We start from the raw sequence: 26,066 nt of genomic DNA, 5'->3' as shown, positions 1-26,066 counted from the left end.
GAATGCCACACTGTGCTCAAAGGAAAAAATTACTATTCAATAGAAGCACTGGATCCCTGCCAGTCTTCCAAAGTTGAGATATATAAACTCTGATTGGATCTGACTGGACAGGGAGTGCTTACCACTCCTATTATTTTTTATTGCCTTACTTTGTACCACCAAAACAATAAATACCTTGTAGGACCCAACACATGCTATGAATATGATAGTGCTTTCCTACGGAATAAATTTTTCAGTGCCCAGATCAAAGAAGCATTTAGATGTACAAGTGGAGAAAACTATTTGTCAGATAATAACCCACAACATATCTTGCCTGATTTCTTAATCAAGTCATATACAGTTATTTTTACTGGAAGTGTCAGAAAGACAACTGACTACTGTGCAGATCCAGAAGCATCACCAACTTGACTGAAGAGGAAGTTCCAGGAACTGTCCTCTACTCAAATTTATTTGTAGTTTGCATAGCCCATGCCCCTGTGCCTCAGTCCCTAGATTAGTCAAATCCAGTACATACATCCATATAGACCCTCAGCAGCAATTTCAGTGTAAAACACAGCTTTTGCTGAGAAATAGAGGAGGAAAGAATGATGCTGATTTTGTTTTGTAATAGTACTAAGTAAGAAATTAAATGGACAAGAAACAAAAAAAAGCTGGAATTAGAGAAAATCTCAGAACCTCTCACCAGAAGTTGTTAATCTCATTACTCTCCCTACTACATTAAAGTAGCCATAGCCACAGTACATAGCAACGGTATGCAACACATACAATCATATTACATTATATTCTTTATATAATGGTCTAGGAGCCAGGACATCTGGCAATAAACAGAAAGTCTTACAGAGATTGTTGGTTGAAAATCTTTGTGTATTTCCTAGGAAAGTGATGCAACCACTATTCTGGTTGCAGTCATCGTTATTCCTCCTAAAGGTATGTAGCCATCGAACCAAATTTCCAAAGTTTATGGGATAAGAAATAAAAATAAAAAACCCCTAAAAATTAGAAGAATTAATCTGTAAACAAGTAACTCTTTGCTCCAAATATTATGACTTTTACACGGCGACTTGATTAAAGTAAAATGCATGGAACATAATCCATCTTTTGTGATACAACCTGCAGGTTACAGGATACTTCACACAAATATCACAAAATAATATAATCCAGCATCTTCACATTTTGATGACTTACAAGACACATAACAAAGTAAGTAAGGCATATCTTTTACTGAGAAATTCTTTAGCTGGTTAAGATTTGCCACGTCCTATGGCCAGAGCAAGGGGAAAAAAATCACAATGATTATTAGTGCCACTGCTTGTAAATGCTTAGTTGTAAATCTCTGGATTAATTGAGGTTTACCAGGAAAAATTATGCAGAATGAAGAAGCTTGTAAACATCAACAAAAACAGGAGTTCAGTAGAATATCCTATTTAATGACTGTTTTCCTTACAGCTCACACTAAATCTTGTGTATATCATGGAAAAATACTTGTCATCCAACTTAGGGATTTTTAGGGTCGAAGTTGAGTTGCATGTAAGGTTCAAACTTTTCTTTCTTCCCATGATCTAACTATTTCACTCTCTTCTTTGGTTGGCATGGGTTTATCGAATCACTCCTATGCATGTCCACCTTAAAAGAAAGGGTTTTTTTCTTAAAGTAAAAGGCCCTGCAGAATATTCTAAAGGAGATTCAGCAACATGTGAAAAAATCAAATCCATTCAAAGGGAAAATTTCTTGCTCACATCTCTCAGGAAGAGTCCTGAGTACTGTGTATTCACAGAAGGGCTACACAGTTGGTACAAAGATCAAATTTCTCCACAAAATAAGACTAATTCCAACACTGTTTCCAAAATTAAGACCAAGCCTGTTGACTGGCAGTTCACCTACTGGGGCAAAATGAGAGTTTTGAAGGTAGGCAGAGATCACAACAGATCTTAGCTTTGAAGACAGCTGGAGAACACTGAGCCTCATGTAAGATACCTCTCACCTCTCTTGCTCACAGCTTCATATTTTCTGCATTAGAATTACCTAACAACAAATGAACATAGGAGTTGTCAAGTCTAGCTTCTTCTTCAGAAGTGATATTTCCAAAAAAAAAAAAAAGGAAGAAGGAAGGGCTACTTGGCCATTCTAAGTTTACAAAGTAGTCAAACAGGATTTGAAAGCTCAGCATCACTATGACAAAGAGGAGCTGTTATTTTTTAATGGAAGGTTGAGACTTTGTCTCCAGCTCTTTACAATCTGTTTCCCTCCCTGGCCCACACATTAATCTCACTCCCATGCAAGCAGAGCCAGCTGTTCTTCAGCCAGTAGGTTCTTCTTGCAGCAATTCTGATTTCCAGTGGCAGCACAGAAGTGCACACACCGTATGTTCTTCGGACATTTATTTATAGTCTTTATCTGACAGAGCTGGGCAATTATAAAGACATAATGATAATTTGTGGACAGAAAAAAGGGCTTCTCCTAGTTAAATTTGTCCCTTGAGAAAACAGAACACCATCTACTTGCAGCAGACAATTCATGAACCTGATAACTAAAATATGAACAAACTCTATGAGCAAATAGCAGCAACAAACTAATCAAAATCATGACCTATTTATGGGTTGATTATAATAACAAAAAATGAGTACAAATAAGTGCTGTGTAATTTGTGAACCAAATAAAGGGCTGCAATTCTCACATATAAATTGCTGTCAATGAATAATTTAACCAGCTCTAGTTAGAGCCATCTATTTATTAAGAAAGCTCACCAACTGGATCTGGCAGAATGATTCATCTCTATACACAGTGATAAAGCCAAGGGAAAGCAGTACTGCTGGACAGTTTAAATGCCCAGTTTGATCCTCTGGAGCCACACAGTATAATTTATAACTCTGTAGCCCTGATTTTAGATGTAGCCACTCTCATTTAGTACCATTTTAAAATCACTTAGCCCAGTATGGATAACACAATACATAAGACAGGGAAAAATCAACATTTCTTTTGTTAAATTACATAGAAAAAAACCAAAGTTTTGCATTATCCTTCTTTGCCTTTAGATATATTCTACATGGAAAATAACATAAATATGCTAGCAGAAATATACAGTAAGCCTTCTTAGAAAAGCTAGGATAAATCCCAGAGTGATCATTAGACTCTTCCAAGACAAAACAATGCAATCTTTTACATCTTTTTTTAGAAATTTGCAGAGATCTTTTTCTTGAAAAGATTAACAATATAAACAAACTGTTAATTCAGCTAGGGTTTTCCTTTATCAGAAATAGGTGTCACTGCAAAAGCGGAAGAGAGTAAGGTTATTAATTTTATGGCTCCCTGTTTGACTTTTTGAAACAAATGTTGAAGATCATCACATTGCTGTCAGCACTGGTGTCTTCCAACACGCACCACCTTTCCCAGTCAAAGTAACTGATGAGTATCCTTCCTTCAAGGCACTTGAAATGGCATTGCATAAGGCCAGAAGGCAACAACTTACAGGTAAATCGTTTTAAAGCCACTTCAAGGGTTCTTTACAACCCTGTAAAAGCACACTATACCTTTGTCATGCAAAGGCATAAAAAACAAAACAACTGTGTTTTCTGTAACAACAAAAGAAAAATGGTTTTAAAAAAGTGACAAGTGTGTGCCACAGTGTATATGCCCATTATCCATCTGTACTCTGATTCCACTGTTTCTGGTTTTGAGCTAGAAAGGATAAATACATGCAAATAGACTACTTATTACTTTCACAGTTGACTTCTGACTCGAATAACAACTACTTTGGTCCTTATTGTTATTGCATTCATATTGTAATTTCTAGACAAAGAAAGTGGTTCTTAACTGAGATGAAATGTCTCTATCTCCTTTCTACAGAAATTACCTACAGATTACTTCCAAGAACCTCAATGCACTTAAGATAATGCAATCAGGAATAGCACCAAATTGAAAAAAATGCAGCCAACTTAATCTTTGTTGCTCTCTTTGCCATGTATGAAACATATATAAGCACACATTTTTGCTTATAACTTCCAGGATGGCAACTGCACAGATATTACATATATTCTGACACCATCTGTATTGAACTGTGAAAGCTCCACACTTTGATCAGAAGCTGTAGTCTGCCAGGAAAATGACAATATTTCATCAGAGACTTTTAAGTAAGAACACACACAACTTTTTTTCTTGCTAAGACCTTGGGTTGTTTCCTAGAAAAAAATGAAGTGTACTGATTACAAATGAAAATTTACAAGATAGAACTGTAACAAAAATCACAGAGGAATCATATCAGGGAGTACTTTGCATCAGTTTACTCCCATCTAGTAAGACAAACAGAAGAAATACAAACTGTTATGATGGCATTCCCAAACTGAGTTTCAAGCAAACTTCCAAATCTCTTTATTGGACTGGGACTAGTTTCTGTATAATCTACAGTTTCAGGGCTTCATGGGAAAAAAATGTTACATTTGTGGAGATTTACCACCTGTTTCAATGCTTCTAAAGGCCAACGTATGAAAATTCTATCTGCATTTTCCAAAAAAATCTTTTGAAATTTCTTTATGAAACCTCTCTACTTGTTCATTTTAATTGCTGTATGTTTTTCTATCAGAATTCTTTTTGTCATTATTCTCAGCATTGCTACCTGCAATTTTTAGAACTTCTTGGAAACCTGTTGTAATGTCCTCCAGTGACCTTTAAGCCTCAGATAAAACCTGGATTTATGGCATAAAAATTGTGGCTCACTTCAGTGAACAATTCACTCTTTAGATACAGGCAATGTAGCCAACAATAAATCATGCTTCAGGTTTCATATTCTCTTTCTAGGTCAGTCATACCCGAATTTCATCAATGCTGTACTATAAATCCCAATAACTGAGATCTACCACTGGGCATATACCACTTTTACTCAGGATACAGAGGGGACATTCTCTGGGCAGTGGGATTGAGGAACAGAAAAAAAACACGGGAGTTTTTTCACCAAGCAGGTTTTTAAGGATGGCCTTTAAAGTTTTTCACCAGATAATGCAAGTATTACCTTTTCTGAACTCTCAAGTTTATTATATGTTCATAATGTACTTAAACTAGACACTACATCTAATAATTTTCTTATTCATTTGAGTAAATAAATATATTTGGGAAAAGTCATCTGAATAAGGGCTACCTGCTCTTGCTGCAGCATCTTATTCTGAAAAAACCCAACAGCAACATTTTTAACCATGGGATACCTAGGCACTTATAGTGTAGGGAAGAAATAAAATGGAAAAAAGAAACATGAAGATAGGGGAGAAGGGACAATAGGGAGGGAAACAAACTATGATATATGGATTGGATTATAATTTTTTATGAAGAAATAGGCCTTTCAAACTTAGAGAGTTTTAAGGATATTTAGTGTTTCTATAGCTTGCTCTACATTTCATGTATTGTTATAGATGTTTTTTAGCTCAGAACACCATGAATGCTTTAGTTCATCCATGCATGCTTTCCTTGATCTTCCTTTTTAAATAATGGAAAATTGTTCCAGGGATTTCTTCTTGCCTAAAGCCAGCAGCACAAAATGTGCAGGAATTGATATATCCCTTCATTCTGTGTTAAGAATTCAGTACAGTGAAAGATTAAGATGTTTCTCCAAAGTACCAAAGCATATATTTTATATAAGCAGTAGCTGTTAAGCCCTAGCACATCAGAATCTCCTAGCAGAATGATGATTTGGCAAAGGTTTAGGAAATGAAGACTGTTGACTCAGCAGATTAATGCATTTGTTTGCTTACTCGCAGTCTCTCCTAAAGTAACACCACATCAGTAATACTACGTCTATTTAAGGTTTAATCAAATTAGACTATACATTTACACTTCCAGGGTCATTCTCCCCTGTAATATTTGTATTCTAAAAACAGGTTGGGTAGGTGAGAGAAAGAACGTTATCTTAACTATTGGCCATCTGTTTCAAAAAATGGGATTTTTGCTTTGAACAACAAAGACAGCAGAACATTCATTTTTATTAAATCCAATCTGTATGCGTACTTCTCCACTGAAGCTTTGTGCATTTTAAAAGACAAATTTTGGAGAACATTGGAATTAATTATAACTACGAAAGTTATGTGGTGTACATCTCTCACAGCATGGTTTGGATCCATCCTGCTTCACACTGCTAAGTGCAAATTGCATACTGGCACAACTTACATCAGAGTTGAATGCACTTTCTTAGAGGTAGCAGAAAGTACAATAAGAAGGTACAATTACCTTCTGTACCAAAAGTGAGTATTAGTATTTCTTAGAAAATAAGTCTTAACACTTACACTTCACTGGGGTAGAAGGAATGTTAACAAAATCCACTGTGATTCAGTGAAATACATGTGAAATAGAACTGACTACGTCAAGAGAACTGCAAGAATATAATGGGGGTTTTATCATATGCTTTCTCACATTTATAAAACATACACTGTCCACTTACAGGAAAGCATGTGCAGAGTTTAGACTAAAGATCCAGCTAAGATAAGTACCCTGCTTCCATGAATGATCAGAACCAGACATACAGAGAAGAATGAAAGACAAGCATACATCACAAGGAGCTTAGGAGCAGTATCTATTTTTTGGCAGCACAAAAAGAACACAGAATCACTCCTGAACACAATTTATTAATGAACCATGAAGCGTAAAATTTTAGATCCTCACTTGCTGACTCAAATGTAAATGGTAACACACCAAGGGAAACTGAAAACTAAAGACAATCAGAATTATGACAAAAGTCATTATTCTTGGTGCTTCCAAGACTGTAAATAATGAAAATATACCACAATGTAGTGACAGTCTCTTCATATAGAATCAATTCAGTGCATGTATATGTAATTCAGGTTTGGTCAGGACACCTCTACAATACAAACACCACTTATCATTGGCATGATTTCACTTAAAATGCCCTGATTTACCAACCAACAGGCTGTTTTGACTAGAACTGGTCAAATCCAAGCATATTTTAACCTATCAAAAGCTTTTCTGTTACTGCCTAGCTTTCAAAGAGGACAATGAGACAAACTGAACATTAACAAACCATTGCTTTGATGAACTATTCCCTACTAATGCACATAAACCCAAGTACTTAAGAACTATCCTAAGTTTGATGCCTTGAGGCTTTAAACATCTTAGTCCAATTTAGTATTTCAGTCTCAGCTGAGGACGCCTTTGTGCTGCAAAACAGTTCTCCAACACCCTCATTATTTTTAAGAAGATTGAAATTTTGAACCACGAAGGCAATAGCTCCAACAAAGGCATTACAAGGTGGAGGGTTGTTTTTCTTTCCATGCTAAGTTCACATATAAATGGGCAAACAGTGAGGCAGAGTATAAAACTGCATAATGAATATCTTAAAAATGAGATGAAAACGAAATTTAATAAAATATATTTGAGCAAAAAATTCAGAAATAGAAAGAGTAGTTGTATTTGATATTTACAAAGTTACTTGTCTATCAGAGTCCTAAACCACCTTGTCTTGGGCCCTTAACTTTGTCCCTTTAATTAAGTAAATGGAACAAAAGATGGTGAAACTTTGGAAGTCCTGTTGGTAGAATTTCCAACACTTGATTTGATTTACAAGCTTCACAGCTTTAAAGAGAATAGGAAGCAGACACCAAAACTGGAGCTCACAAAATGACATAAAAGACATTGTAGTGGCTAAATTGATCTATTCAGAAAAGGTAGAAGATAGACAGGTGATTGTGTCAAAAGTCGATGCTCAAGGTGCTGTACACATATTTCATAAGTAATTAACAGAGCATTAAAACCCAAAGACCTCGCAAACTTTTGCAGTTATCCCAGCAAGGAAGATTCATACCTGTGGCAAGATAGATGATATGGAAAAGCATGTCCTTGCCCTGCACAACATCCACAACCACATGGGAAAAACGGCTGTTGTCTTCCATGAAGTAAGGAATTGGAATAACTGGTTGAACAACTTCATGCATTAAGAAGAATTTTTGTGCATCTTGAAGATTTCTCTCAGTCAGATTTACATACAAGCCCTGGTCCATGGTGCCACACTGTAAAGACAGAAACATAGCATGACTCTATGTGCCAACAATAACAATATATTTACCCTCTGATTTACAGCACGAGAAAATAAAAGCAAGAGCATATCTCGTAAATGGCAATGTGGAATTTGACTTTGAGGTCCCATTTTGGTACTAACCAGGCTGTCCAAGGACTCAGGGAGCTCAGTTTTCCTGAGGCAGTACTATGGAGGCTCTCTAATTCTAAACAATATGAAAGAGCACCAGACTGACCAGCACAAGTGGATTATGGAAATATTTTGCTATATCCTATGTTCAAAGGGCAGGAAAGAGAAAAAATACCATTCAAAAAACCAAATTATTTTCTGACTAGTTTTCTTTATAATTTTTCACAGAGCTCAGTGCCAAAATCATAACAAATTTTCCAAGGAAACCCCATGACCTACCACAGCCAGGGTCTGACAGGAATCCCAGGTGACAGTACAACATGTATTCTAGAAGCTTCTTAGGACTCCATCTTAAGTAGCAAAAATGGACAGGCTAGAGGCCTATATAAATACTATCCACAGCAAAGACTTTTTTTTTCTTTAAAATTGACCATATTTTAAATATGAAAACTGTGCTCTTTTCTTACATGAAAAATTCCACTAGTTGCACGGACAAGTTTCAAACACAAATAAACAAAGCAAAATAACTGGGAGTTAATTACAACATATTTGTGTTCAACCGAGAACACAAAAGAGAAAACTTGTTAATGCATGGGAATATATAAACATTTACATGTTTACTCAGGCAAAAATGCATCACAGAAGTAAAGCACTACTTCACAACATTTATCAAATATTTGGGTGACATGAAAGGCATAACTAAGTCACCATTTTCATTCTGCTTTACTATGTCATAAACTATGCCATGAATTACAGTATGAGCAAAACAGTGCCAGTTTTTTTTTTTTTATTATTACCATGTTCTCAATCCAAAAATGAGTTATTGTTCCAAATCCACAAATGCTAAAAAAGTCAAACAAAGTATTTCATAATGGGAGATCAGATGACGAAGAATGATAAATTAGCAACTGTCAGGAAACAGTTACTTGCTCTGTATGTCAGACCAGCGAAAAAAATAAACCACACCAAAGAAGTTCTCTGGATCTATCAAGCAGGAAAAATTCCAACTCAATAGCCATAGCACTCTGAAATGCAAATGGTCCTTGGTCCTTATGATAAGACATTGACCTGTCTAAAGAGAAAAGCAATGATCTCTGAAAAAAATGATGCTCCCCAAAACTGGGACTCCAATAGTATTCTAAAATGGAAAATAATTCATTAATATAAACCAGTCTTGGAAACATAATGTCTGATGTTACTATATCTACATAGCAGTAGTATTCCTTCAAATCACAGACTTTTGTCTGAGGCTACTGAGTAGGTGAATACTCAGAGGATAAATTTACTTCAGGGACTACACAAACAGAACTTCTGATCCTTTATCATAACTACTCTACCAAATAAAAGTAATTTCTCGGAAGGAAACAGATGATGCAGTCAATGAATAAATCTCATCCATGTGAGGTGTGTACTCTAAAGTCACAAAGTCACAAAAAATGGTTAAATCTCTAAGCATTAGACTAGCTTCTAGCATGCATCACTGCTGCAGTTATGGAGCCAGAAATGTAGCAGAAAGTTATTCAAGGGAATAAAAAGCAGCATCAGCAAAAGAAGAGAAGTTGGATGTTAGAGATACCTAGAGATCAGTTGACATCAATTGCCTTCAATATTGCGTTGTAAAAGGCCACATTACAGCTTTTAACACTAGCTCTGCCTTCAAAGCTGTTTGTGGCTCAGTGAGATATGATACAACTGTTGTCACTATTCTTGTAAATTGGATGAAGTACCAGCTGCATTAAAATCAGCCAGGCCATCTAAGAAATAAATTTCAACACCTGTCTTGGCTGGGACTTGGAGACATGCACTAACAGTACAGCAGAGACCTAAACTGTTTTTACACAGCCATCAGGCTGTCATCTTTCTTTGTAAGTACCATCCAGTATGGCCTGCTCTCACAATAATTAACACCACATTAATGCAAAGTTTGTAGGGAGAGTTTAATAAGTTTTATTGGATGTGCTTACCTAGTAAGAAAGGTGATAGGATTTTTAAATACAAGCATTTTATCAGGCTTTCTCCTTCAAAAATTTAGCCTCTCTTAGACCCTCTTCCTATCACTATTTTGACAATACAAGTATTTCTACAACAGGAGAAAAGCTGCATACAAATACAGCCCACTTGTGCAAGCTTCTGGCATACTTAGAGTCTTGTTACTTGCCTGATGACAAACATACTGCTTAGGAAAGGTAACATGGCTCTAGCCTGTAATCTATGCCTCATTTTTCTTCATTTGTATAGATCCGGAAGTAATTAAAAGTACCTACCATCCCCAGTGGGTGATTCTTTTTCATGCTAGCAAAGATCTTATGACTCTTACAAGCTAGGTAAGGTCCTCCCAGGAACAGAAGTGAACTTGTGAAATTGCATTGAGATTAAGTGAGGGTGAAAGGTGGATAGAGGTGACTACACTTAAATACCTTGATGAAAAGCTATTGTTGTTAATCACAACATTAATGCTGCTTTTCCTTCCATATCTCTTGCAAGAAGCACACTCATTAAAATTGTCCTGGTAGGAGTGGTGACTATGAAAAAGATGAAAACAATGCATATGTGCTTACTGAAATACCCCTTTCTTTTTGCAGAGTTCCTCTAAATGACCCACCTTGGACTAACTGGTTTTACACTGTCAGACAGCTGCACATTATTACACTCTCTGAGGCAAACAAGTTCAAATGAGGGGAAGAAGATATCACAAATTCTTTTAATCTGACTCTTCAGGGAGTGTGAACCACCTTGCACATAAAAATATATAAAATTCTGACCACTCCTCCTTTACCACCTCCCTCTCACTTCCTTTTTTCTGCCAGACACTGTTCCATTTTTTAAGTCCTAATTGCACAAATACAATGTAAAAGAGATTAGTAGTTTGATCATACTTCAGACAGGAGTTAATGTCACCCTGACAGACAACCATAGTGTTTTATTTTGACAGAAGATTGAAGTCAAGCCATTTTTCTCCTACCCTTCAAAGTACATCTGTTTTTCAGCCCAAATATTTTTGTGGAAGGATAAAATTAAAATCAAATATGTTTAAATAAGGGGCTCTTCAAAGCACTTTTTAAAATTTATAATTTTTTTTAGGGTCTTAGGCTACAATATAGTGAAAAACTGGATTTATAATTTATGAACCATACAGTACTTTGAGGAAAGCTCACATAAAATATTGTCCTTCTCCCACATATCCATACCTGAAAATTAGGGTTAGGATTAGGATATGGAAGCCAAGCAGAGCGAGAGTTCTCCTGGTATTTGAAGGGTCCATTAAAGGCATGAGTTATGGCACTCAGATTGAAAACACAAACTGCTGAGGCTGCTATGCTGTTCCTGCAAAAGAAATAAATACATTAACCTATGTAATAACACTAAGAAGTCAAATTGCTGAAAAATAAATCAAAAGGCAATAACTCTTCAATCCTTCAAGTAATTAATGAAGCAGATATGATCAGGCAGGAGATGATATCTCAAGATAATGATAAATTATGAACTGATTTAGCATAGTCATTGCATTTAGAATATTTGTCAGCCTTACCAAGAAGCTGGTGTGGGGAAAAACTCAGAACTTCCTACTTTGTGCTGCTGTTCTAATACCATGAGACACCTCTTTTCTAGGTACAAAGTTCAGGATGATAGTATTCTCAGGGACTAATGAAGTTTCTTCCTGTCGTGGTTTGACACTGGCACAATGCCAGTGCCCCATGAAAATATACTTCCCTGGTGTTTGCTGTGAGATGTGACCAGGAAATAAGCAAAGGCAGGCCTCTACCTTAGAAAAAAAGTTTATTAACTAAACTACAAAAGGAAAAAAAACCACCCCCCACACACACACCTGGAAAATGAAAACTCCACAAAAAGCATTTCCTCCTCCCCCCCACCACATTTCCAATACATCTTCCAAATTTCAACTCTCCATCCATCACCCTGTAAATACTCAATTCCAGTCCATCAAGAGGAGAGGAGTCCTTCTTGGGGCCATGGTGACCTCTTCCTTGCATGCCCAGCGCTCTCACCACTGGACAAGGAACAGAGCTGCTTCAAGGGTTATCCTTTTAAGGGTGCTATGACCAGTTCCAAAAAAAAGCACAGTTTTCTCTCATCTCGGGACCTCCTGTCCCCCCCATACTTGTCTACCCCCTGGGGCCGGGGGGTCTCCAAAACTGAACCCTCTCAGTTCTGAGCCATCGCCTCCCCCCTGCATGCAGCCTCTGTGTCGCGAGGAAGCATGGCTCTGTCCATGGCTGTACCAAAAAGAGTCCAGCAACCAGCTACTCCATCATCTCTTTCCGGCCTCTTCTTTACTCTCCCAGCCTCACTCACTGCTCCAACTGTCATTCATTTGCTCATTTCTTCTTTATCATCTACTCCATCTCCCCTCTGGGAAAGGTCCAAATGCTCTGTGAGGTTTTCATTGTCCAGAAAGGGGTTAACAAACTTCTGCACGCGGCCAGGCTCCTTCCCTGCTGCACTCCCCCCTTCCCCCTCCTTCTCCACAGCCGATATCACTTCAAGGCCACAGGCCCGTACCAGCTTTCTCTCTCTCATCTTCTAGCTGGGGGTGCTGCCCAAATCTTCTCAGGGCCTCTCTCCCTCTGTCTCTCCTGGGGGGGGCTGCCCAACGCCTCCTGGTGTCCCCACCACCCTTCCATCCTGAGGGGTCAGGCCTACCTCTGCCGGGCTGCAGGTTTCCCCTCCCCCGCCCAGCTCGAAGCCGGGCAGGGGAGGCCTTGCCTCTTTGCTGGCCGGAAATCAAAGAGAGAGCTCAAGGGAGTGCTCTGCTTCTAACCCCTGTGTTCTCAGAGGCGCATCCACCCTCAGTGGCCAAGCCTGGTGTCAATTTAAAATCTGGACACCAATTGGCCTCTGGCCACTCCATTCCCAGAAAACCTGCTTCCTGTAAACCCACGACACTTCCATACAACAAATGACTACATGACATAAGTAAGGTTTTTCAATGTGTGGTATGTCTCTAGATCCTTTGGAATGCCTGGACACGACACGTCCACAACAATCCTGTCTTCCAAGAGATGTTGTACAGCAATAAGAATGCAAGTTGCAGAAACCCATAAAGAGAAAACAACAACGAAAACTTGGACTGCTTACAAGATATCATGTTAAAAAAAATAAACATAAATGGCAGCTGGACAAAACATACAATTTCCTGGGTTTGCCTCGAAAATGTGATGTACAAGGCAATAAAGTAATTCTGCATAGTGTAAAGAATATAACCTAAAAGCTATGAAAGCTCCTAATATGGAAACTGCATTGTTCTTTTCCTCATTTTGAGATAAAGGAATAGATAATGATGGTGTCAATTGCACAGATTTCCTGTTGCAGCTAAAACTGCTGGCAACTGATCCACACAGCATTCTTCTCTGGGTTTTTTTTCCTCCACTCTTTTTTTTAAGCTTACCCTGGAATTTACACAAGGCTTAAGAAAACCTACTATAGAAACTCCATAATGATGGGAAAAAACCCCAACAAGTGAAAAAAAGAGTTAGGATATACAAATTAAATACCAGGACAAAAGAGCAATTTGCTTTCTTATGCTTGTGTCTCTTATTTCAAAGGAGGCCAAAAGGAAGTCCAAAACATGAAGTTCCATGCTTACAACTTCTGCAGAATCAATCATCATTGGAGCTGATAAATCCCTGCTTATATCACTAAACGCATCTCACTAATATTATTAACTGTACCGATGTTTTCTTGAATTTCATGAAGTTCTAGAAGGACATGAGACTCATGTTTATAGATTTTTTTGATAGTCTGAAAGAAGCAAAATCAGCTTTTTATGAAGCAGTGGCTATAGTGAACTTGATAGTCAACGACGTATAAAAGGTGCATGTTTGGCTGTCAGAGAAATGTTTCCATTTTTTCCCTCCACATATTAAAGAATACTAAAAAAGCATTAAGATCCAATAAAATAATTTTAACTCTGAAGATATTGAGACTTAAGAATTATGAATGCATTAAGCTTTATCTAAATGCTGTTACGTGAACAGAAGGGAATATATTGCTCCCTGTCATAGGAAACCCTTGTGTTTCTCCACCGCCACTTGCAGGCCAGAAAGGTGGATCATATGAGAGTTCCACAAACTAACCATGAACAGGAGTCAGCATGGGGAAGTAATCCTAGCTCTAAAGTCTTTCAAAAATATCTTAAAAATTTAGTTACAACATTTGATGGCAGGCTTTTAAATAGAGCAACTGAAAAACCCTACCCTCAAACAGTTATAATTAATTGGTTCCTCTTGGAGTAGTTCATCTCTCTTGGACAGTCAGAACATTGGGCCACAGGAGAAGAGGCCCAATGTAGAGGCAAGGCTCAAAATACTGTCTACTTTCATGTGGCAAAGGTAGTCTTAACAATAGCAAGTCCATTTTCAGGAGAGACAGGAAGCATCAGAAACATCATTCCCCTTCCATGGGCAAAGCCCCATGGATTTTCTAGAGCAGAATTCCTCCGTTCAGGCTTTTCATGGCAGGAACATGTCTAGGCTACTTGGACTTCTCAAGAAAGATCTGGTTGAAGAGTGCATGTGGATGCCACCTGACAAATACCTGTCATTTAGTATATCAACTAATTAGGAAAACAACAACAAGATTAAAAGTACCAATTGGAACAGTAGCAAATTTTCTTATCCCCAGCAATCTCAAAGTCTCTGCTTTTCTCTTTACATAACAGTGTTTAGATTCCATACATTATTCCACTGCAGAAACAGGCTGAGCTCATCATCCAATGTCATGAGTTAGGAATTGCCACAGCCTGGTGCAAGCATCTCATCACTAGTCTTGCTCACAACCCGAAGTGCCAGCTCAGGGGTAGGCCTCAGTCTAGAAGATGTCTAAATGAGCTCAAATTCATGCTCAATGTCTAAAATGCATAGGGATTATAATTTGTTGGCATTAATTTGTGAATGCTTCCATCTGGTTAATGGATATTTATATAAGGTAGGCATCCCTGTGTTCAAGGGTGCCTTACCTATGGTTTAGGTGCCCAAGGACCTTTTAAAATCTAGACAAAACTGATTCACACAGCAAGACAGTACAAGAAGGTTGGAGAATCAGAACTTGAAATCAGAAATTATTCCAGTGGTCTGAACGTTGGGCTGCACAACCATAACACAGAGGCTGCTCTCACTGAGCAGCATTTGAAACCAGTCATCATGTTTAAATTTAAAAAGGACATTTCTGAGATGTCTCTTTTTTTCTATGTCCATCCAACTTTTTAATACTCAACAAATTTGAATTTCTAAGACCAAATTGTACTTTTTTTTCTTAATTTTACCTTATTGATATAACAGGTTCACTTAAAATTATGTTAAATTCTTGGTTTGGCCTTCAAATTCACATAAGGACATGTTAGAACTATATTAAAATACTTAAGAGCACCTCTTGTGCTGTTTTAGGTAAGATGAATTCTCTATGACATGGCCAAATTCCGTCATGTCAAATTCATGATTGTGTCACATTGCAATTATAAATTATTTATTTCATAAATACATAATGGATTTGCATATTACAATAATAAAAATAAAAGTTAATTACTTCCTAACAATAAGTGAAGAATATGGCAGATTAGTCTTAAACACAACTGGCTCCCTGCAGCAAGGAAATAATAAGAATTTATTCTTTCTCTCATGTTTTCAACAATTCGTGTGGGAAACATTTGGAACTGATACTTGTTCACAGAAAACAGTGGATTGGGCAAAACAATAGTTTAAATTTATGATGTTTACTTGGCACATGCAGAAGAGAGTAGCTCAGAAGTTCTAGGTTTTGGCATCACAGACAGCAAGAAAATAAAATATATCATTTAGTCTACTTACACATTAGTGGTAAAAATGCCATAGATCAAGTCCAGTTCTGGCAGGAAGAAAGTACTCTGAAGTTCATTGTAGTAAAATGGAATTTCTCCAGGGCGAGAGCAGTTCAGACGAGCTTTCATGAAGGTAGTCCAGGTATCCTCCAGCACAAACTTGCCACCAATATCATTTTTGCACACCCGAGCAGCACGAGAGAAAACTGTTTTCCCACAGTCATGTTCCACTGCGTTTTCCCGGAAGAAGAAGTAGGTAAAGTTCCCAATATCATAAGATGACACAAAATTTGGTTCTGAAAATAACAGAAGGAAAGACAATTCACTGCCTTCTTGTGATATATGCACTCATACTAACGTGGAAGTTGGATTTATCTTCAAGCATTATATTTAGATAAACATACTTTTTAATATCCTTTAGGGATGTGGCACCATGATATCTGAATAGACCAGCTCATGTCCAGCTGGGATTATAAGATACATGATCATGATGTTCTGGGGTTGGCTGGTTAATTTTTTAATTCTTTTCATAGTAGCAATCATGGCACTGCGTTTTGGATTTATGCTGGAAACAATGCTGGTAATTCAGGGATGCTTTTGTCATTGTTGAGCAGCACTTACACAGAGCCAAGGCCTTTTCCTTCTCTAGGAAGCACTATCCCACCAGCACAAAAGCCAGCTGAGCTGCCATCTGGAGTCAAACCACGGCACGTGGCCTGACAGGTTTTGCTCTAGATGTTTATAGAACAAGACTGTGCTGGGCAACCTTGGCTCAGCTCACTGTATTCCACCATCAAAAGTGTCTCGGAGTTTTCATTCTTCACATAAGGGCACAGTGAATTCTTACAATGTAATTGCTTTATCTTTTAACTCTGTTTCTGCTTTGCCACTGTGCCATTATTCCAGATGAGCAGGATAACAGGTGGTAATTGATGGTGAGTAACAATGCACTCAGGGGCTGTAATTAAAAGAAAAGAGAACTACACAAGAATATTTGATGGCAAGATAACTGCATTTCAACCCTATCTTGCTTAATGTTGTTGTGAGCATTACAGATTTCTTTTTTCTTGTTTAAAAAATTATTGAAAACTAATAAAAAAATCGATCAAAAACCTGATGGTGATGAAGGAGAAATTAGAGAATATGTAAAAAAAAAATCTGTAAAGCAACAGATGGCAATACTTTTTGAAAGGAAAGAAAAAAAGGAACAGTGGGATACCAAAGACAATAAACATGTGGTCCATTTCCTGTAAGGATTACTAGAACTGAGGAAAGTCCATGACCTTAGAAGAGGCTGACAACTTGACAAGTTCTTAAAGGAAAGATAAACTTGATACACAGATTTGTGAAGAAGAGCCCCACTTGTGCAAGGAACCATTCTGGAACACTGATACCTCTGAAAAACAAGAAAACTTTGGTTTCTCGTTTCCAAATTTTATTCTGAAGTAGAAAAACAAATTTAAAAACTGTTTTAGAAACACCTGTTGTGAGGAAGCATTTCAAATAAAATTAATAGATTAACATTTTTTGACAGCACTATTGTATAGAAAAAGGCTGCTGCAATTCAACGTAAGCATTTTACAGGAGTATCTCAAACCTATCAGAACTTTGGAGGGGCACTAGAAAGGCAAGCAAGCTGGCACTGCCTCCCAGCAGTCCAAACTGACAGAAAACTCTTTTTCAAAGACAGACCAGATCCCAGCTAATGTGGCCTCTTGTGCTGCTTCCATCTCTATCTGCTGTGCTGAGAGTTCCCAGGGCAGGTTTTTGGCAGCAGTGATTATGAGCTGCCTCAGATGTATGAAGCTGAGCAGATCCAATAGTGCTCTCACTCCTCCCTGTAACTTTCACCCTCTATTTTATGAAGTGCTTCTTTGAGAGCAGTCTGGAACACACCACATTTTTTCCACATTCCGAGCTGCACAGGTATTTTGCTGGCAGATCACAACCCAACAATTTTAAGAACATGTTGGCGTCTTGAGCCTTCCTAAGTTGCATACTATCAGTGTATTTGTATCTTAAAAAAAAAAAAAAGGAATAAAAAAGGCAAAATAGTTGGACAGGACTTATATAATAAGAAATAAAATTACATTGACAATATACAAAGAACCAAACTATTAGTAACGTTAACCCTACTAGAACCTTAACTCTTCATTCCACATCTGTGTAAAACTTTCATTACAATAGGGATTTTTGCTTCAAAGGCTTGAAAAGCTTCAAAAACCGACTGTGTAAATACTCAAAATCAATTTTATCCAACCACACAAAACATTTTGTACAACCATTAAAAAAAGGAGGCCCTGCCTTGCCATGAGGCCTGAAGATATGTCTCACTGGAGGCCCACTGATATCTACATTGGCACCACAGAATCTCACTGCAGAGTTAAAAAAACACTATTGGAATCACTCAGCATCAGGAATGATGAAATACAAAAGCAAAACAAACTTCACAAACTATAGGAGTAAAAGTAATATGAAATGCATTCAGAATGTATTCAGGGTTCTTGAAAATCCATGTCAACCTTTCAAAAGACAGTATTTTAAAGTTGCATTGATAATCATAATAGATGTATAAAGAGTACCTAGTACTCATATTTCATGGTTTCAAAACTGAGAAACAATATATACAACTGCAAACACCTACACTTTATTGATTATGAACCAATGAAATTGTGACCTGCTGTTGAAACTTGTGAAAACTGTTTTCGTTTGTATTATATGTAATAATCTCAGAGTTACCTTAGGGAATTCAGTGGATATGGAAAGGTTATCACGTCAGACTTTGTTTACTTCATTCTCTCTTTGGGAGAAAATGAACAGGGTCACCTCAAAACTTCAAAGGAAAAAGTAGCATCTCAGCTAGGAAAAATCAGTTCTTATGTGTCCAACTATTGTGCTGTGAACTGCTATTTGTTGACATGGAAGCTTTACCATGTAAGTTTTTAATGCAGCAAATGAAGTGAATCTCTCGTTTCATGCTGACTTTGCAAATAGCTCTTGGGAGGGCAAACACATCTCATTTTTGATTTATCACATCAGCACAACAAGTACAAGGATTGTGGTATGTGGCACAATACAGCTAGAATGTCAACCTGTAATGTAAAAAATATTGTATACGACCTCTATGGGTTTTTTTATATACTCAATTTATGGACATGTCAGGCTGACTAGACTTTTCCAAATTAAATGGAACCAGTGTAATCAGGAAAGCAAAAAAATGACTGTGAATGTGACCCAAAACACATCTCCAGTGTACATCACAGAGCAATGCTACACAGAGCACAAGCCCAAGCACTGAAAGCACTGGGTGGCTAGCTAATGCTGCCCCTGGGCAAACACACTACTCTGCTATTTCTGAAGTTTGCTCACTCAGCACAAATCCTGGGAATTTCTACAATTTCCTTCATAAAGCAGTGTGAGCACTGCCCAACAAGGATGCTTCCCCACACACTCTTCTAAGTTACTGCAGAAAAGACAACTCAACCATATGAAGCCAAGATAGTGCTTCAATCAGAAATAATATGATTGCTTTTCTGAAGGTTGGAGAAAAACTTACATTTTCTGGGGAGCACAGTCTCTGTTCTTAATGTGAAAGAACTTAACAGGAAGACACAGTGATTCCCTTTAGAGTATTCACCCTTTCCACCTGCCAAAGGTGTCATGCATAAGCTTATTTCCTGGGCCTTTTTATTTAGTGGTGTGGATACACTCAGAGGGGTAGAGGGATGAGAGGAACTGTACAGGAATTTTTCTGTGGATAGAAATAGGAAACAGGAGCATAAAAGAGCTCCTTGAGAGCATCTGAGATAGTCTTGGCCTCTTCTTGTTGTCTGAACTTAGGAGCAAGAAAGTGCACTTGTGCTCTTCAATCCATATAACTTCACTTCTGAAGCAATCTAACATGGCTTAATTTACATAGTTAGTGGATGCTACTGCTTCCAGAGTTAACCAAATGACAGGAAATTATCTAACTTTCCTTAAGGAGGTAACAGCAATTAACCTTAAGGATTTAAAGGTCCAAAGCCTACTCTAAGCAAGTAAGAGCCTGACTTCCACTGACTGTCCCTGTGAGATGTGACCACTCACATCTGAAGTGCAAGGCATTTGAAGACCCAATCCAAAGTGAAATTAACCCCAGAAATGTTAAAAGAAATCTAAAATATTATTTTTTTCTGATTTAGACACAGATCATATTATATATGTATATATGCACACAATATAAGACACACACACAAAGATATATAAATACATAATATAGTCAAGATCTTAGGAGTCTAGATACTGTTCTAATGTTGAATGACATCTCTCTGGAACTTGTTTACTTGTTCACTGACCTCATTAGATCAATGAATCACACCACACTGTTGATCTCTAAAGACCCATTTCTTCCAAATAATTGTATTCAGCCAAATGCGTAATAGCATTAAATTCTGGAAAGATGCATTTGAGGATTTTTGAATAAACTTCACATTTCAGCTAGAAATGCTCCTCAAAAGGGACACTTAAAGCAATGGAAAGAATTTAAGCTTCAGATGTGCCAGTCTTTATTATTTCCTTTCATCTTATTAACATAATCAAAAAAGTCCAGTTGCAGTTGCATTCTGCCATCTCTGGATATTCATTAAGTATATTCATTTAGTTGTGGCCCTTTGCAGCTGTTGGAAAAAAAAGTACAGACCTTGCATTAGGCTGATCAAGGCATCACTGCTCATGAAGGTTTAGGGACAAATTTTATTCACAGAGTAAAATTTTCCTACAGCATTATATGTCTCAAAAGTAATACACAACTTGTGGTCATCACAGCTATATCCATCCTCAGGAGCTGAACTGTAAAATGTTAAGTCCTGTATGAAACTGCAGGAAATGGTTTATTATTGGCTATTTTTCCTCTGTTTCACAATTACCTATGATGCGTGCTAAAAATGCCAACCTGCCATAGAGTAGCTGTCTACCAATCTATTTTGACTATTTCCTTTGCAATGCCTAAGCTCTCCATGATTTCTTTTACATTCTTTTCCTTTTGCTAAATTGAAAATTTTATAGGTATGGAAGAGCAAGGACAGCAAAATACACTAAAACTGTGTATCCCAGACATTTTTTTCCAATCTTCTCTTATATTGCTGATAGATTTTATAATACAATTCAGCATAAGCATAAAAGTAGATGCTCACTTATTACTTTTTTACTGATGTACTCTAATAAATTCTGAAATGCAATTATTTCTTTTCTGAAAAATTGTTTTCAAATATGGTATTACAAAATTCTTTGTTTTATTTCCTGTTGTTTATTTTAAATAAATCTCCTTCATTTTCAAGTTAAAGTGTTCTTACATCGCATAATACTTTGCAATTTATTATATCATTTTGCTGATCATTTTGCTGGTAAATTTAACCAGTCGCAAACTTAGTCACAGCAGCCATTCTGTACTCTAACCTAATACTTACTGAAGTCCTTGAAAGTCACACCTGGAGTTCAGTGGATTTTGTCACCCATATTCACAGGATAGACACCTTGCAAAGCCGTGTATTCAAGGGCAGGAGGTTAAGTGTGAAAAATACATAGGGGTTTCATTAATTCACTCAAAGCCTCTAGAAATTTGGAGTATGGGGATCTATCAAAAGATCCAGAAGTTTGGATGGTTACTTAAAATTGAATCCAGAATTCCAGACACAGAGGAATCTAGTGTTCTTTAAGGAGATTTTGCCAACCAGCTGCTATGGTATGGAAAGAAAACCCAATTATAATGGCTTACCCATTTCTCTCCAAATATTTTCACTGCCAATTTTTTTTTTCTTTTCTCTGTTCTAGTTTTTCAGGGAAGGAGACAAGTAAATGACTTCCCCTGCAGACTTGTTCATTTGGTTTGCATGGCCAAGCTTTGGTTGGGGGGCTACAGGGGTGGCTTCCATGGGAAGCTGCCAGAAGCCTCCCCCATGTCCAGCTCTGCCAACCACTGGCAGCTCCAACAGATGGACACGCCACTGCCAAGGCTAGGCCAATTAGAAATAGGGGTAATGCCTCTGTGATTACAGATTTAAGAAGGAAGAAGAGTTATTGTGCCGTTGTAGTTGTGGCCACAGAAGAGAGGAGTCGAAGAGTGTGAGAGAAGCAGCCCTGTGGACACCAAGGTCACTGGAGAAGGACGGGCAGGAGGTGCTCCAGGAGCCAGAGCTGAGATTCCCCTCCAGCTAGAGGTGAAGACTGTGGTGAAGCAGCTGTGCCCCTGCAGCCCATGGAGTTCCATGGGGATACAGAGATCCACCTGCAGCCTGTGGAAGAGCCCCATGCTGGAGCAGGTGGATACCTGAGAGGAGGCTGCGACCCCATGGAAGGTCCATGGAAAGAGGGGCCCATGCTGGAGCAGCCTGTCCTTGAAGAACCATACCCTGTGGAAGAGTGACCAAAACTGCAGCAGTCTGTGGAGGACTGTTGCTTGTGGGGTGGACTCGCGCTGAAGAAGTTCATGGAGAACTGTCTCCCATTGGAAGGACCCCACAGCGCAGCAGGGAAATGACCTCTCTCCCTGAGCAGGGGGAGAAGCCATGGGTGATGAACTGGCCATAACCCCCATTCCCTGTGCTGCTGGGGTAGGAGGTAGAGCTGGGAAGGAGGGAGGCATGGGAGGGAAGGTGGAGAGTTTTAAGGTTTTATTTTACTTCTCATCCTGCTCTGATTTTGTTAGCAATAAATTCAATTAATGTCTCTAATTTGAGCCTGTTTAGCCCATGATGATATTTGGTGAGTGATCTCTCCCCGTCCTTAACTCATGAACCCTTTGTTATATTTTCTCTCCCCATCCAGCTGTGGAGGGGAGTGACAGAGAGGTTTTGTTGGTGAGTGCCTGGAATACAGACAGCATCAACCCATTCCAACCTGCTCCTCTTTTTCTTTTTTCTCTTTTTTTTTCCTCACAATAAAAAGCAAACCAATTTCATAATTATCCTCTTCCCCCTTCACCTTAAGGCTTGGTATGTCTGCTGTTGAAATTCCATCTCTATCTCCAATATTTCTGTAACAGAATCACACAGAATCAGAGAATGAGTCAGGTTAGAAGGGTCATCTCACTCAGCCTCCCTGCTCAAGTCAGGTCATCCTAAAGTATATTGGTCAGGATTCTGTCCGGGCTGTTCTTGAATATCCCCAGTGAATGAAACTCCACAACCTCTCTGGGTCGTGTGTTCCAGTGCACAGTTACTCACACAGTAAAGACATCATTCCTCATATTCAGGTAACCTTTCAGTACCCTCCTTTCTTTGATAAATGCTGGTTTTCATGTGTTCATGTTCCCTGAAATTTGAAATTTTCCACCTTCCCCTGACTGAGATGCATTTCAGTCCTAAGTTCTTTCATTCTCTCTGGGTCACTGTGTATCACAGTTGTGTGCATTAATGAGGGTCACACTCCTGTTGTGCCTCTCTGCAGTTGGGAACAGATTATCTGCTTGCAGCAGGGTCCTCCTTTCTCATTCAGCCTCTCTGATTGGCACCTGACATAAGCAGGCTAGATGAGATACAAAAGACCAAGCTCTGTCCTCAGTAACCTCCTCGTGTTTTTAATAAATGGTAGGTGGACCTTGCTGTTTTACCTAGGGTAGAAAAGAACTAAAAATATCCTAACTCTACAGGTAGTGATTGTTGTCTACCATTTCAAACAGGTAAGGAAATGCTATGAAGGTGTTTTGTAATAACTTAGTCTGGCACAGGAAAGAAGAAATTAGGGGAGGCACCTCCACCTCTCACCAGCTTATGGCTCTCCTACTCTGTCACTGCCATCGGGGAGAAGATATATGAATTTGAAATAAAAAACACAGCTTAACTGCTAAATTTTTTCCTCTGGTAACTGCTCCAGTGAAGAAACCTAAGGAGAGGTTTCAAAACCAGCAGGTATTTTCTCTTCTATTTTAGGATACTGGCAAAAATGATTATATACACAAAAGAAAAGAACAAACCTTATGGGTGGCAGAGTCAAAGAAATGTAATTATTTATCTTCTTGCAAAATAAGCAAAACTGGCAGAATATGCTTTGCATATTTTCAGTCAGGACTCTTATCTGAAAGAGTACATTGCACATTCAAGCACACACTGGTTTTGAGTTACATGAAATATTACATAATAAAGAAAAGTTTGCACTAGGTAATTACAAGGCTTTTCATTAAAACCCAGAAAAATGACAGGATAACACTGAATTATTATAGCAATTTCCATTAATCCTTAAAAACAAAATTGAAAGAATTAATTTTTATTCTTAGATCATAAATTCTCTCTACACATCCGACTAGTAGCAAAAGTTATAATAAAAATCTGATAACAAACAATAATAGGCACTGAATCAGAGCTGTATTAAATCCCACTAGCCAAACCACCTTTTTAAGAATTTTAGCTCTTGCTATTACTTGTGAAGAGTAAAAGTATCTGCTCTGGATTAATAATCTTTTTATTAGTGTTTTTAAGAAAGTGATCTCAGAAGAACCACTTTAGTAAGATTATCTAATAACCAAATGCTTAGGAGAGCAAGAGGAAAAATGGTAATATTATGTCTACCACTAAAACAGAACAATCCAAACATTCATCTCCTTAGATGGAAAGGCTTCTCATTTGGAAGAGATTGTTTTATTTTATTTTTAAATTTTATTTTATTTTTATTTTATTGCTACATCTGATCCAGGATTAAATTTTAATCATCTATCAACTGCCCACTGATGAAATGTTGTGACATTTAGAACACTGGTTTTATTTATTTAATGTGTTCCAATAGCATCTACCCTTGCATGTATAGGGTAAAGAAAACAGCTGAAATAATTTCAAGATAGTTGGAGACCCATGCAACTGTAAGGACAGGCATTTGACAAATTATGAAACCAAATGTTGTAGTGTTTCTTTGCGTGATGGAACAGACAGGGATCTCCTTTTCTTTTTTTTTTAATGTTTTGCCCTTTTATTGGCTGAGGGAAGCAAACAGACATTATAGACTAAGGCCAACTTTCACACTGCGGTATCAGATAACATTTAGTGATTTAAAGAGGTGTATTGAAAGGAGAAATACCTTTACTAACTGTAAATGTTGGACTACAGAAAAGGTTTCTAAGTTTAAACACTGAAGGCTTTTTATTGTCAATCTGGACGCACTGCAACTGTGGACCGCAAATATAACTATTACATTTACTTCTGTTCTCTAGAGAAAACTGTGACAAATTCTGCCCCTGCTGCACTTTGCAGATCAATTCTACAGTAAAGTCTAATTAGAAGCATACTACATCAACTCCAGATATTATTTAAACATTGTTACACTGACAGCTTAAAGACACTGAAACAGACAGCATGCCAGCTTAATGAAAGAATATTTTTTTTTTAATCATTTAATAATGTCCAAAGCAGACTGGTAAAGGCAGACTATTCTTCTTATGAAACACTACAAGGGAAATTTTAAAACATTCCAGCAACATGTTGCCCTTTACTGACCTGAGCAGCTGGCTGAAGCTCAGGGTCTTGCTGACTGCTTTGGTCAGGAGAAGAAATCAGTGGGAGAGATATTTGCTTTAGACATAGCCTTCAATGTGTGCTCTATCACCCAAATTGTTTCTCTGAAGCACAGAAACACTTGAACGTGGATTCAGAGAGACAGGGTAGGCAGCAGAACAGGACACCTTACAGAATAAATTACTGGTAAGCAGTCTTTCCACTTCCTTCATCTGTTTGTGCATATATACATATTCATGGCAGTAACTTCAGGCATTCCATTTTCCTTTACATAGGAAAAATGATGGCCAAAATATGACATCATGGGAAGGAGAGTTTGGTTCTCTATTTCACATTTGCAGGTTTACTATTCTGCAGGCAGTAGGGCTGTTGGATGGGGAGAGAGCTGGTTTGCAGCTCTCTTTAACTCCTCTGGGTGATCGTGTTCCCTTTGAGAATAGTGATGTAGGTGCAAAGTGCCAACAGGGCTGGCAGGAGGATCACACAGGGGCTGTCTCTCCCTGTATTGTTACTCGATAAACTCCTTGTGGCAGCCCAACCCCTGCTGAACTAAGGTGAGTTCTAACACAGTGGCCTGATGCTTCAGTGGCATCTCATCGAGCAGAATTTCTGCATGGTTACAACTGTAGTCAAAAAACTG

General features: G+C 38.0%; 1 protein-coding gene across 5 annotated transcripts in view; it reads right to left on the bottom strand.

The window, feature by feature from the left end:
* SEMA5A (semaphorin 5A) overlaps window positions 1–26,066 on the bottom strand; it is a 314,550-nt gene that overhangs the window by 108,872 nt on the left and 179,612 nt on the right. For all 5 annotated transcript variants that reach the window (XM_030969771.1, XM_030969785.1, XM_030969762.1 and 2 more), the window contains 3 exons: window positions 15,961–16,246; window positions 11,326–11,461; window positions 7,796–8,000 (listed from right to left, as the gene is read on the bottom strand). In XM_030969771.1, the coding sequence (XP_030825631.1) occupies window positions 7,796–8,000; window positions 11,326–11,461; window positions 15,961–16,246 (627 nt within the window). The remainder of the gene's footprint in view (window positions 1–7,795; window positions 8,001–11,325; window positions 11,462–15,960; window positions 16,247–26,066) is intronic.

The sequence above is a fragment of the Camarhynchus parvulus genome, chromosome 2, assembly GCF_901933205.1.
Source record: "Camarhynchus parvulus chromosome 2, STF_HiC, whole genome shotgun sequence".
In the NCBI taxonomy this organism is placed as follows: Eukaryota; Metazoa; Chordata; class Aves; order Passeriformes; family Thraupidae; genus Camarhynchus; species Camarhynchus parvulus.
Note: the sequence above shows the minus strand (reverse complement) of the source record. Positions and strands in the feature narration are given on the sequence as shown.